At 46.3% G+C, this 11,841-nt stretch overlaps 1 protein-coding gene across 1 annotated transcript in view; it reads right to left on the reverse strand.

The window, feature by feature from the left end:
• LOC119403430 (lipase member M) overlaps positions 1 to 11,554 on the reverse strand; it is a 38,041-nt gene extending 26,487 nt beyond the window's left edge. Inside the window, exons 1-2 of the mRNA XM_049418326.1 lie at positions 11,461 to 11,554; positions 10,755 to 10,810 (exon numbers count right to left, since the gene is read on the reverse strand). Coding sequence (XP_049274283.1) covers positions 10,755 to 10,810; positions 11,461 to 11,554 — 150 coding nt within the window. The remainder of the gene's footprint in view (positions 1 to 10,754; positions 10,811 to 11,460) is intronic.
• Between the last annotated feature and the right edge of the window lie 287 nt (positions 11,555 to 11,841).

Raw genomic sequence — 11,841 nt, forward strand, 5'->3', positions numbered from 1 at the left:
CCCAGATGTGGAAAACAAGTGTACTTCTGCTCTGCCGTTTTTGTTCAGCATAATTTTTCGTCTGCTTTCACTGAAGATATGTTACAATGTTTTGCATATGTGTATAAAGAGCGGTACGATGTTTTTAGTTCATATTTTAGTATCAATACGCATACATAGCGTTTTTTTTTTTCTCATATTGAGAATGCCGAGCGAACGGGTTTCTAGCAGACGACACGCTCCGCGCAGACCGTTCCCTGCCACCGCCGCCGCCGCCGCCGCCGTCTTCCTCCCATTAGCGCATGCGCACATGAGCGCAGGTGTTGAAGGATTTCTATGCGCTTCGACAGATGGCGCTACGCGTTGCGATCAGCGCCGGGAGAGGAGAAAGCATGTGCGAAAGCGTGAAGAGGAGCGGAGGGGGAGAGCAATGGAATGAGTTAGACCGCCGCGTCCTGCGTTGCACGGTTTGTCCCGAGTGAATGCGTGGGGCGGCGGCGGAGTCGGCGCTCCTCTCTTATCTTACTCCCAGGGTTGCCAGGTTGGGCTATAAATAGCCAAATTGTGCTACATTTTTATGGTCTTGGCGGGATTTTTTGTCGTTGGCTATTTGGCTACTTTTGGGCTATTACCTGCCTTCGCTTCAAACGCTTGTTTTTCAGTGCCCTTTCTCCTCTTTAGTGGTGGTTTTGTGCCTCCAGTTCGTTGTGAATCAAGTGTTTACGTACACAGTTATCTTTACTTCACTCTTTCTACTATCCTTTACCTGTGTGTTTGCATTCTTTAGGTATCAGCAGCCTCCACCAGACAATTACGGTAGTCAGTAATAATGAATATATTCCCTGCCTTTTAAGACGAAGCTTCTTTTGCCGGGTTTCGCGATGCTGCTAAGTTGCTCCTTCTCATGGCGAATAAATTTGTGGATTTAAATATAAAGTGTACATGATAGCACGCAAGAAGTAACTTGGACCCTCGTAACGTTTTTCTGTGCTATGCCTACTATCACCAGATTTTACGCATCACCGTTGATTTTAAAGGTTATAATTTACCGCTTTACTTTAGCTTAGCTTGATGTGGATTTCAACTTATGCTGTGAATGTGATCCGCATCATTTAGCTTTAGTTATTTGCTTTAAACCACGGCCGCTACATAAAAAGAAACGTAGTGAAATACCAAACGAGCAATTACTAAAAACATTCATCTCCTCCATGGGGTTCTCCATTCCTTTGACTACAATCCTCACATTGTGTCGTCACTTCAAAGAAAACAAATTAATAAAGAGCAACAAGAAAACAGAAATTCTAGCAAATAAAGTGACATTTCCTTTCTATTTCTGCTACCTGCACCACACACGCGATCTTGCAAGCAGCAGCACAATTGGAGACATGTATAAACTCTCTGTGTATAAATTATAATAAATAGAAACCTTTTTCTATATTTGCTGTCTTTGGCTATGTTGGGCTATTTTTTATTAATTACGTTTGGCTACTTTTGGGCTATTAACGGGCAGAAATTTGGCGGGTAGCTCTCCGAGTACCTGGCAACCCTGCTTACTCCGTGGTAGTGGTTACGGTGCTCGGCGGCTGACCCGAAGGTCGCGGGTTCCATTCCGGCCGCGGCGGTTGCATTTCGATGAATGCAAAAGGCTAGATGCCCGTGTACTGTGCGATCTCGGTAGGCGTTAAAGAATACCGCTACTATGTTGGTTTAGACTCTGTATCACATGGGGCACATACCCGCAAATAATGAACTCTGGTATACGGGTATGTGCCACACGTGACTGAGAGAAAGGGTTTCATGACAGACGCGCCAGATATTTTGCGTTATACTTGTCACGACCAGTAAATTGTGTTCGTCATGCAGTGATCCCCTGCTATGCCAATTTTGGTATATTACAAGTTATCGGGACGACCAAGAGAGCGCCCAGACGTAGGCGCCTAGATAGATAGATAGATAGATAGATAGATAGATAGATAGATAGATAGATAGATAGATAGATAGATAGATAGATAGATAGATAGATAGATAGATAGATAGATAGATAGATAGATAGATAGATAGAAACGGCCAAAGTGGCTGAGGTTTGCTAAGAAATGCTTCGCATTTAATAATATTATTAATAATAATATTCTAATCATTGATAATATTGCCTGGGGCTTCATGTCTCAGAACCACGATATACTTATGAGGGCCTCTCTAGGGAAGGACTCCTAAAATTGAGACCATCTGGTCTTCTTTAACATGCCCTGACATCGGGCCTCTACCATGTAGCCTCAACCGAGGTGCGACCGCCGCGGCCGGGATCAAACCCGCAACATATATACTGCTGAATGATTAATGGCTGTCAGTGCATTCACTGCTTTCGCAAAATTTCAATGAAAATTTTATATAAAACATTGGCACGCGCTCTTCCTTTGTTATTTTGATATAACTAGTCCGTTCCACGCGTAGCCGCTGCCTTGCGCAAGCCGCGCCCTAATGTCTGAGAACCTTGCAGATTATGTTAGAATCCTATAGGCTTGAGTGCGAAAACGCGAATAGCTGAGGTTATTCTGGAACTAAAGCGGCCACCAGCGATAAGGCTCGAATGTTGGATGCCGCATGTATAAATGTCAACGCGCCTTGCTGCAGATCACTTTATCGACGGCCGGCGCTCTGTTCACCGCTATCAGCGTAGAGTGTGTATTGCTGTAGTTTGACTGCGTTTCCCGGTCACAAACACTCCGACTCTGGCCCTCGTCGACGTCACGATTCCATGATAATACTGACGTAAAAATTCTTACAAAACGTGTCTAGCTAATCTTCATATAAAGCCTAGGATCATTTTCACATGGATAGATTGCTAAAACAGGCTCGCACTTATAAAAGGCCAGTCATCACCTCCAAATGAAGGCAAGGATATTCCGTGGAAAGCGGCTTGAAGCTTTCTAGTACCTACATCATGACGAACTCTCACCTTGCTTAAACAATTAAACCATGCTTAGAATTTTTTGACGGGCTACGCACACCTCAAAGTAGTAATAAAATGCACTTGACATAAAAGCTTGCTGTCATGCTTAACCGTTCGCCGTCTTCATTCTGATGACTTCATTACAATAACTGACTTGCTGATCACTTGTTGTCCTGCTATTACACAAAAATAAGCATTACTTTCTTAGCTTATATATGACTCACTCATTCGCATTTATTAAGGTTCTCTACACTAGGGCAATCGAGTACTAGAAAAATTTCCTCGTGAAATTTTCTTTCCTGATGTTGCAGGTAGATATTGTTCAGAATGAAAATTGTCCAAACGCCCTAACTGACGAATGTGTCCATTTTGTTCTTCGTCATGACGCGTATTATTATTGCTCACCGTAGTCATCTTTGCTTGTTGTTGTACGTCGGAAGCATATGTTGTCGTTGTCCACTTCATGCATAATAATATAAGCAAAGGAACCTTCAGTAGAACACAGTGAATCGCAGGTAGACACCTCATGCCGCCTGATCAGTGCGAAATGCGCACGTGAAACAGAGTGCAGCTGCGTTGTACCTTTTTCCCCCAAGGTCATTTTGCTTACGCGTTCGCCTGGTGTGCTTCAGCCATTTTGTCACTTGCATTTTGTAATCAAAGCCACTACTTTGTTCGAAGTAGAGGTAAATTTGTGTGCTCAATGCAAACAGCTGCTCAGCGGAGCAATGACTCAGCTTATCCAGATAAAACTGCACTATGCAGCTTTTAGATTTTTCATTTTTTTCATTTCACCTAAATTAACATTTATTTAGACTGATTAGAAGGCTTACTGCAAGAAGGTATAAAATAAAACGCTATCTTTGAAAACGGTCATAATTTTTGTGTGGCTTCCTCATTTTAGTTACTCGATTCCCGATTCCGCTTTCACTAACCATACCTTACTACTGCTACCATTATTCACTACAAAAAAAATTATGGCTGATCCCTCCGTCATAGAAAACGGTGTATAACACGAAGGTGAAACGGCATCGTCACTGAAGCACTTCATTGTCTATAGTGCATTGGTATATGATAGCTTGTACAATGGCTGTTGCTTGCCAGATACAGCACCGCTTGATGTGGACGCATCCAGGTTGACGCCTGGTGGCACATCTCCATACCGACAGCTAAGGTCCATGATCATGATTTAAGCACTACGGTAGCTAAAGTTGTCAAGATATACCTGGACACCACACATGGTGTCTTGCGTAAATATGTCATCAACAATCACATAGTAAACACTGATACTCGATAAGCACTCCTTCAAAGCGTCTTGAAACGCGAAGAGAAACGCGACGAGCGTCGTGTTTTCTCTCTAGCCTAGCCCTTAAATTCACAGGGAAAGCGGGGAACGTGGTGCGACAGCCAGGAGAGCGTCGGAGAGCTATTTCTCGATATGGATGGATGCTATGAGCAAGGCTTCCTGGCTTTCCTCCCTTGGCTGAAGCTGACGCCTCGCGCTTTTATTCTTCGAACATGGTGTTACACATGTCACCGCCCGGTTATAAAGGGGACGCTCATAGTGTCTATCCATTCATCAAAGAGCACTGTGAGAGGATAGCGTGAAAGCTTAAAGGCGCGTCTATGTAGCCTCCGTGATGCGTTTGGCCGTATCTCAGTGGGCTAAACGGCCGCCAGCTAACGTCGCGGGCCGAGAGCTCGTGGGTTCGACTCCTGTGAATGGAACTTCTTTTTTCTTTGCCATCTGATGGCACTCATTTTGCGGACGTATTTCCGTGACGGAAATACGTCAGCAAAATGAGTGCCATCAGATGGCAAAGAAAAATATCTATCAGAAAAAGTTCCGTTCCTAGGAGTCGAACCCACGAACTCTCTTTGTACTCACACTTTCACTTTGCCAATTCACCATTGCCATTTGTCGCCCCCCCCCCCAAAATTTCCGGAGCCCTCCCATACGGCCTTCCTCATAATCCTATCGTGGGTTTGGGACATAAAACCCCTATATTTATTTTTATTTTTATTGATATGACGGGAGGCGTCTGCTTCTGCAGGAGCTTGCTGAGTAGCGTCACGCTGGCCGGAGCTCACCGGTGCGATTTTGACCCCTCCCACACGTAGTCGTGCCCGGCTGCACCTTGTCTAGAACAAAATGGCATCTGGGGCCTGAGTCGATGCCGGGCGATTGGACCTTTGAGACCCTCCGGGCTTGGGAACACAGCTTTTTTGGCTTCGGCTTCATGTACACGGCATTTTCGCATTGACCCGCCCGAGGGGAAATCGGTGGTAGCCTTTTCTTATCTGCCAACCCACAACTTCGTTTTTTCTTTCCCTTTTTGATCTTTCCAGGCTTCAATCTTGGTCTTTCCTCCGACATTCCTTATATATATATATATATATATATATATATATATATATATATATATATATATTGACACATCGCGATGTTGCTTATTTGTAACGCATTCAAGGTGAGATTGCAGAGCGATGAAGGTGCAGAACTGCACGCATCCGCGATTGTTAACGTAACAAATTTAGCACAACTACAGTTTTATTACTGCGCCAACTGTCTGTCGTCATAGCGCACGTTTCGTTTCCGATTCCTCACCATGCACTCATTTCATGATTAACCGCATAACTAACTGCAGGATCTCATCCTTGTCCTAAATCTACGATATCACACTCGTGCGCTGCAAGACAATGACAGCAATGTTCGTTCAGCGATCTCAGTGTTCAGTTATATGCACATATTTGTCAGCTATCACAGTAATTATACACGTACGGAATGAAAGCTTTCCATGTATATGAGTGACTTGTTTTGCTTGCACCTGACTGTATACATTGCTTGTACCATGCAGCTTGGGCACTCAAAATAAACGATGTAAACCTGACATAATGTCATGTTTTCCACATAATGTGGAAAACATGACACTTTTTGAGAATGGCTTCGACGACTTCCTACAAGAAGACACGACCTCGCACGCGGAGCAGCTTCTGCGCAGGACCGTGATGCGCTATGAATCGGTGGAGTAGGAAGCAGACAACATCGCGCGTTGTATCCACTTGTAGCGTGGCAGTTTCGGCGTGTGACGTGGGGTGGTCAACAGCGAAGATGGCCCCGCGGTTACCAGCCAATGTCAGAGGAAGTGGCCCAAACAAATCTAAGTCAACCTGCCAACACGCCCGGTTAGAGAGGTAAATGTTGCAGACCTGCGGCGACAAGTTCCTTAAAGATTTCCGGCTCTTATAATCGAGGCAGGAGCGAACAAACTTCTGCAGGTAGCGCTACATCTCCTGCCAAAAGTGCCGCTGCCGAATGAGGTGCTAAGTTCTGTATACTCTGAAGTATGCACACTGCGGATAAGTATGGGACGAATCGCATGTTTCAGAACGCAGACTGCGGTATACTGCTGGTAACCACTGGCAGCCATCGGCGTCCTAATTGCGTCGCTGAAGTAGGTCGTCGCGAATGCCGATATGGTGGACTTGACGACGCAGCGCGTGAGTGGTGAGTGTTGCGGGCGGATGAGTGAGTAAGTCTATCAGCGAGATGATCCATTGACCCTTGCGCTGTTCGGTAGTGATCGTTTGAAGGTCGGTAGAAGAAACGGCAAGGTGAGATACTGGGCAGTGGGCATTGCTGTCGGGCACGGGAGAACGCGACAGGGCGTCAGCGTCAGCATGCTGGCGTCCGTTGCGGTACAGCACGCGGATATTGTAGTCCTGCAGGCGAATTGCCCAGCGGGTGAAACAGCCTCAGGGATCATTCCATAACAACAGCCAGCATAGTGTGTGGCGGTCAGTAACGAAATCAAATGAGAAAACATACATAAAATGTCAGAACGTTGTGAGGGCTGAGATGATTGCCAGGCATTCTTTTCCCGGGATGATGTAATCGGTCTCGCCTTTAGTACGACTTCCACATACTACGACATATTCAGGAAATCCTGGCTTGCGTTGCACCAGGACAGCGCCTATGCCAACACTGCTGGCGTCCGTGTGTACCTCTGTAGGGGACGTAGAGTCGTACTGGCGTAGTGTGGAAAGTGACATCAACAAATGACGAAGTTTTGCGTATGCGAAATTGAGGGCCTCGTTACATCTGAAGAGCTTCATCAGTGGCGATATTATACTGGCGAAGTTCCAAATTAAGCGTCGAAAATAGCAACGCAGTCCAATGAAACTATGCAATTCTGTGACGGACGTAGTTCTTGTGTGGTGTGCATTCTTTTTGTGTCTTGGCTACGCTGACCGTCATGAGTATGTTCCAACTAGCCCAATTCGCTGCATTATCGTAGTGCTAGGGAACTCGGCTACGGCCCGAAGCTAGGATGCATTGGGGAGGATTCCGTCCTTGCACACGGCATAGCCTGGTATTATCAGCGGCCAGTCTTAGAAGTGGCACTTCTTTGGATTCATTTGTAAGCAGGCGTTGCTCAAACGACATTAGTAGGCGCAATTTCCTGTGACGTAAAATGCGCTTACGCTAACGTCGCTTATGAGGTCCTTCTTGATGCACTTGAAGACGTCGGCGTGGAGACCGACTACACGCGTGGATAGTCAGCTGCCTTAGCGGACGTACCATTATTATCTCGATGTCTGAACTCGACACGGGCCGGTAGCCCATAAGCCATGGATTCCCACAAGGCGTGGTCATCAGCCCATACTTTTCAGCATTACCCTCATTGGTGTGGAAGCTGAGCTCCCTGACATTGTCAGAATGAGTTCGTACGCGGCCGCTTATGCATATGGACATCGGGAGCAACGCATTCACAACTGCGGGCAAGGCTACGACAAGGCACGTCAATAACATCAATGTACTTGCGTCGTCAGGACCTAAAAAATTTATTAGCGAAATGTGCCGCATTGGCGTTTACAAAGAAATCAATAATGTGGTACCCAATCTTCGCTGACGGAGCAGTGATTCCTGCTTTTACGCACTACCGATATTAAGGCGTCATCACTGACCGCAACCTATCCTGGCCGAAGCATTTGAGTGCGCTATAGACCAAACTAGTTCGTCTTGTAGACATTCTTCGTGCTCTAGCAGGATTAAGATGGGGCGCCTCTGTAAAAGGTTTTCTGCAGTTGTACCAGGCATTGTTTGTGGGCTATATAGGGTACAGCTCACCTGTGCTTTCGAGTATGCGTGTAGTGTGCATTTGTACTTTGAAGTTGTTGTACTACGGGTTTGCCACGTCCGCGAGATAGAGCAGCAAGTCGCTCAGTTTGTCTGCCTTTTTCCACTTATTGGTTGCCCTCACGCACTCGTAAATCGCGAGCCAGTCGCGCACATTGCTGCCATCAGCGCCACTGAAGACAAGTGAGTCGTAGTGACTACGTAAGCCGGAAGATGTGGTCTGTGTAGATGCCAAGTCATTAGCAGCTACAGAGAAGCTGAGGCAAGAGCCGTCGTGTAATCATGATATATCGTGTTCTCTACTTCTTCTTTGCTTTTTCTCGTTGGCTGCGCTTATATATGCTCTTTTCTGCGTCTTGCCTTGCCCCAGAAGTGATGGGCATTTCCAGGTGATGCAGAGCTTGAGCCGATATTTCAAACACTTTTCTATATTGAATCTCGATGGTGCAAGCCCGTACCAGTCCATCACGACCAGGGTATAATTCTAGTATTGGAGCGAGCGGCCAAAAACATCGATTCTTTCTGTAACCTTGCAGTAGCACAACATCGCCTACACTTAAACTGTGGTTAGATCCTATCGGATACTGAAGCAAAGATCGCAATTCCAAGAGATACTCATTTCTCAAACTTTGCCACAGATGATTCAGTAGCCCCTGTCCATGCAATAGCTGCCTGATAGCACTATTGCTAGTAGTATGAGGCCAGCTTGAAGCTTCAGATATGCTGGCGTCCCAATGGGCTAGCGTTAACTCCCGACGAGCAAGTCAGCCGGGCACAGCGCTGACAGTTCCCCTGCCGTCGTATACGTGGATGTCATAGGACTGGAATTGATCGCTGCTTCGACTTGTAGAAGTAATGTCATCAACGCTTCGCTTCCTAGACCTCTTTTCCCGAGAACTTTTCGAAGAGCTGACTTGATCGACCAGATGAGCCTTTCCCAGCAGCCACAGGGCGTTGGGCACAAAGAATTTCCACAATGTTGGGTGGATGGCGACAACTGCAGTAAACGGAGATGTCAGTGCGAGGCACTCCTCTACGAGCAATAATCGTTCTGAAAGCAAGAATAAAACTGTGCGATGAGAGGTACCCCGTCACGTCTCAATATACCGCTCTTCTTGCGCAGGCAATTAGCACAATGTAACTTTTGCTACATTGGTCCTCTCTCTTGTCAAATTTCATGTGCAACGGGCCTCACGGCAAAATAATAATAAAACTTGTGATTTAACGTCCCAAAAGTGCGATATGATTATGAGGGACGCCGTAGCGGAGGGTTCTGGAAATTTCGACCACCTGGGTTTCTTTAACGTTCACCTCAATCTAAGTACACGGGCCTCAGACATTCTAAGTACACGGGCCTCAAACAAGGCCACAAAAAGAAAGAGAGAAAGAAATGAAGAGCGAGACAAATATAGAGGTACAAACAAACAGAAAGAGAGATAATAAAAGCATAACATGGCCTTGAATAGTACAGTATAGCAAGGGGGTGCGAATGGAAACTGAGGGTGAGCAGGAGAGAAAGACATAGAAAGACATATAGATAGAAACAGACACAAAAAACGATAGAAAAAACAGACAGCAAGATAGAAAGAGAGAAATATAGAAAAATAAAGAACGAGAGAGAAGGAAACACAGAGAGAGCAAAGATAGAAAGAAAAAGAAAACGAGAAACAGAGACCGAGAGAGAGAAAAGAAAAAAAAAGATTGAAAGAGCGAAAAAGAGAAAAACTGTATGGTGAGAGAAAGAAACAAAAAGAAAGAACCAATGATAAAAAACGGGAAACAGAGGTAAATTGAAAGACATAGGGAAGGAGAAAAATAAATAGAAACAAGGAAGGCCACCCTGCCCCGCTCTTCCTTCAGGCTTGGCGCCACTAGAGCGAAGCTACCTTAAATTTTTTCAAGGAGCAAACCACAATTCTCTTCCAGCCAATATGAGGTTGAGTGCTTCCTCAAACGGCACGAAACCCAAATTACAAATGTCATATAAAATGAAGGTAACGTTATGCTCATATAAAAATGAGGTCTGTTTTATTGGTTTTGTTTTTCTTTCTTGCGCCGTTTCTTTTTTCTTTTCTCCTATCACCCTTTCCTCTATGCTTAGCCCTCCCGAAGAAGCAGGCTGGCGTCGTGCCCATTTTGGTGGCAAATGCCAGCCTGTTCCCTCCATGTTTCCTCTGTGTCTTCGTGTGTTTTGTGCATCCAAAGTAAGCAAATAGGTTCGTTGAGGAAGCGTGCTCTTTTCTTCTAGGTATGTGCCATAACGATGAAATAGGATGACAAGGAGAACCCCTACCAAAAAGTATTTTAGGATACCCGACATTTCGAAGCTTGACCGGCTTCCTCTTCAGGAGTGAGAAAGCCCAAGAATCTACAGTGTTTATGTGCGCCGTCTTGCTGTGCGCGCGAGGTTTGCCGAGACTTGACGCAAGCCTTGGCAGTAGAGGGAAGGCAGTGCCCCCATGATACGGTTGAAGTTTCCCGCTGTCTGTTGCATGAAGAAAGTAATCCGTGGTGTCAGTACAAACGGCTACAAAAATGCACTTATCCGCAGAGCCTTCCACAAAATAAAAAACGGGGGAAACGGGCCATCAGCGTCACCGCAAAGACACCGCCTATCACATTCCTAAATCGCGGGCGCCAGTCAGACAATACCCGTATACTAAGAAAGGCAGGAGTCGACCTCACCCTCAAGCCGTCCACCACCAGCGGAAACATGATCCCTGGGCCCAAAGACCGCGCACCTGTGGAAATAGGGCAGGGCATTGTGTACAAGTTTGTGTGCGCCGACTGCTCCGCCTCCTACATTGCGGAAACTAAGAACTTTAAAGAAACAATGCCGCAGCACTGACGCGACCTCCGTCCATTGAACACTCAGTGGAGCGCAGCGGCAGATCTCTGCGAGCAGTGTGACCACCTCGTGAACGTCGACGCTGCGGTGTTCTTGCAAACCGGAAGCAACCTTCGCCGGCGACTCCTCCTGGAATCTTGGCGCATACCTCAGATAGCAAGAAACATCAACCGTACCACGGGTACACTGCCCTCCCTCTACTGCCAAGGCTTGCGCACGCACGTCAAGAATGCCCATACAGGGTGTTTCAGCCAAAAAGCACCAAGTATAAAAACAGTAAACTTAGGCGCTACGCGTCTCCAATAAGCGCAGTATTGCTCTGATCCATATAGTGCACGCCAGAATATATGTTCCAATCCGCCAAGCTCGGCCATTAACAAAGATTTCTTATGGTGGGACACCACCTTCGACAAAAAATTTTACAGTTGTATTCCAAGTTGCTGCTACCAACGCTCGAGGGCAGGGGCCGACCGCAGCCGCGGCTGTGGTCACTGCTGCGGATCGGCTGCGTCGGCGTCGCTGCCGCTGGGAGGCGGCACTCACCAGCGACGAGCTGACTGATCAACTTTGGGCCGTCCTGCAAGCCGAAGATGCCGCCCGGGTCAAAGGACTTCAAGCCGTCGCCTGACGCCGTCATCATCGAAGGAGGGTGCGACCGGACCGGGGTTAACCGCCTCTTCCCCCACCTCGCCCGGACTTTTAATATAAAGTTTATTCATTCATTCATTGTAATCCAAAAGTAATATTTATAGTTTTGGCTTGTAGGGCTTAGGTAAACTTTAAAACGATGAAATTCATAAAAATTCAAATATTAAAATTTATAACAATCAAAATGTGCAAAAATATGCATGTTGCGCCAACAGTCGTAACTAGGAAATGGTTGTGGCGATTCGAACGCGACTTGGTAGGCATGTAGTGAGGACA

Source organism: Rhipicephalus sanguineus, chromosome 8 (assembly GCF_013339695.2).
Source record: "Rhipicephalus sanguineus isolate Rsan-2018 chromosome 8, BIME_Rsan_1.4, whole genome shotgun sequence".
Classification (NCBI taxonomy): domain Eukaryota; kingdom Metazoa; phylum Arthropoda; class Arachnida; order Ixodida; family Ixodidae; genus Rhipicephalus; species Rhipicephalus sanguineus.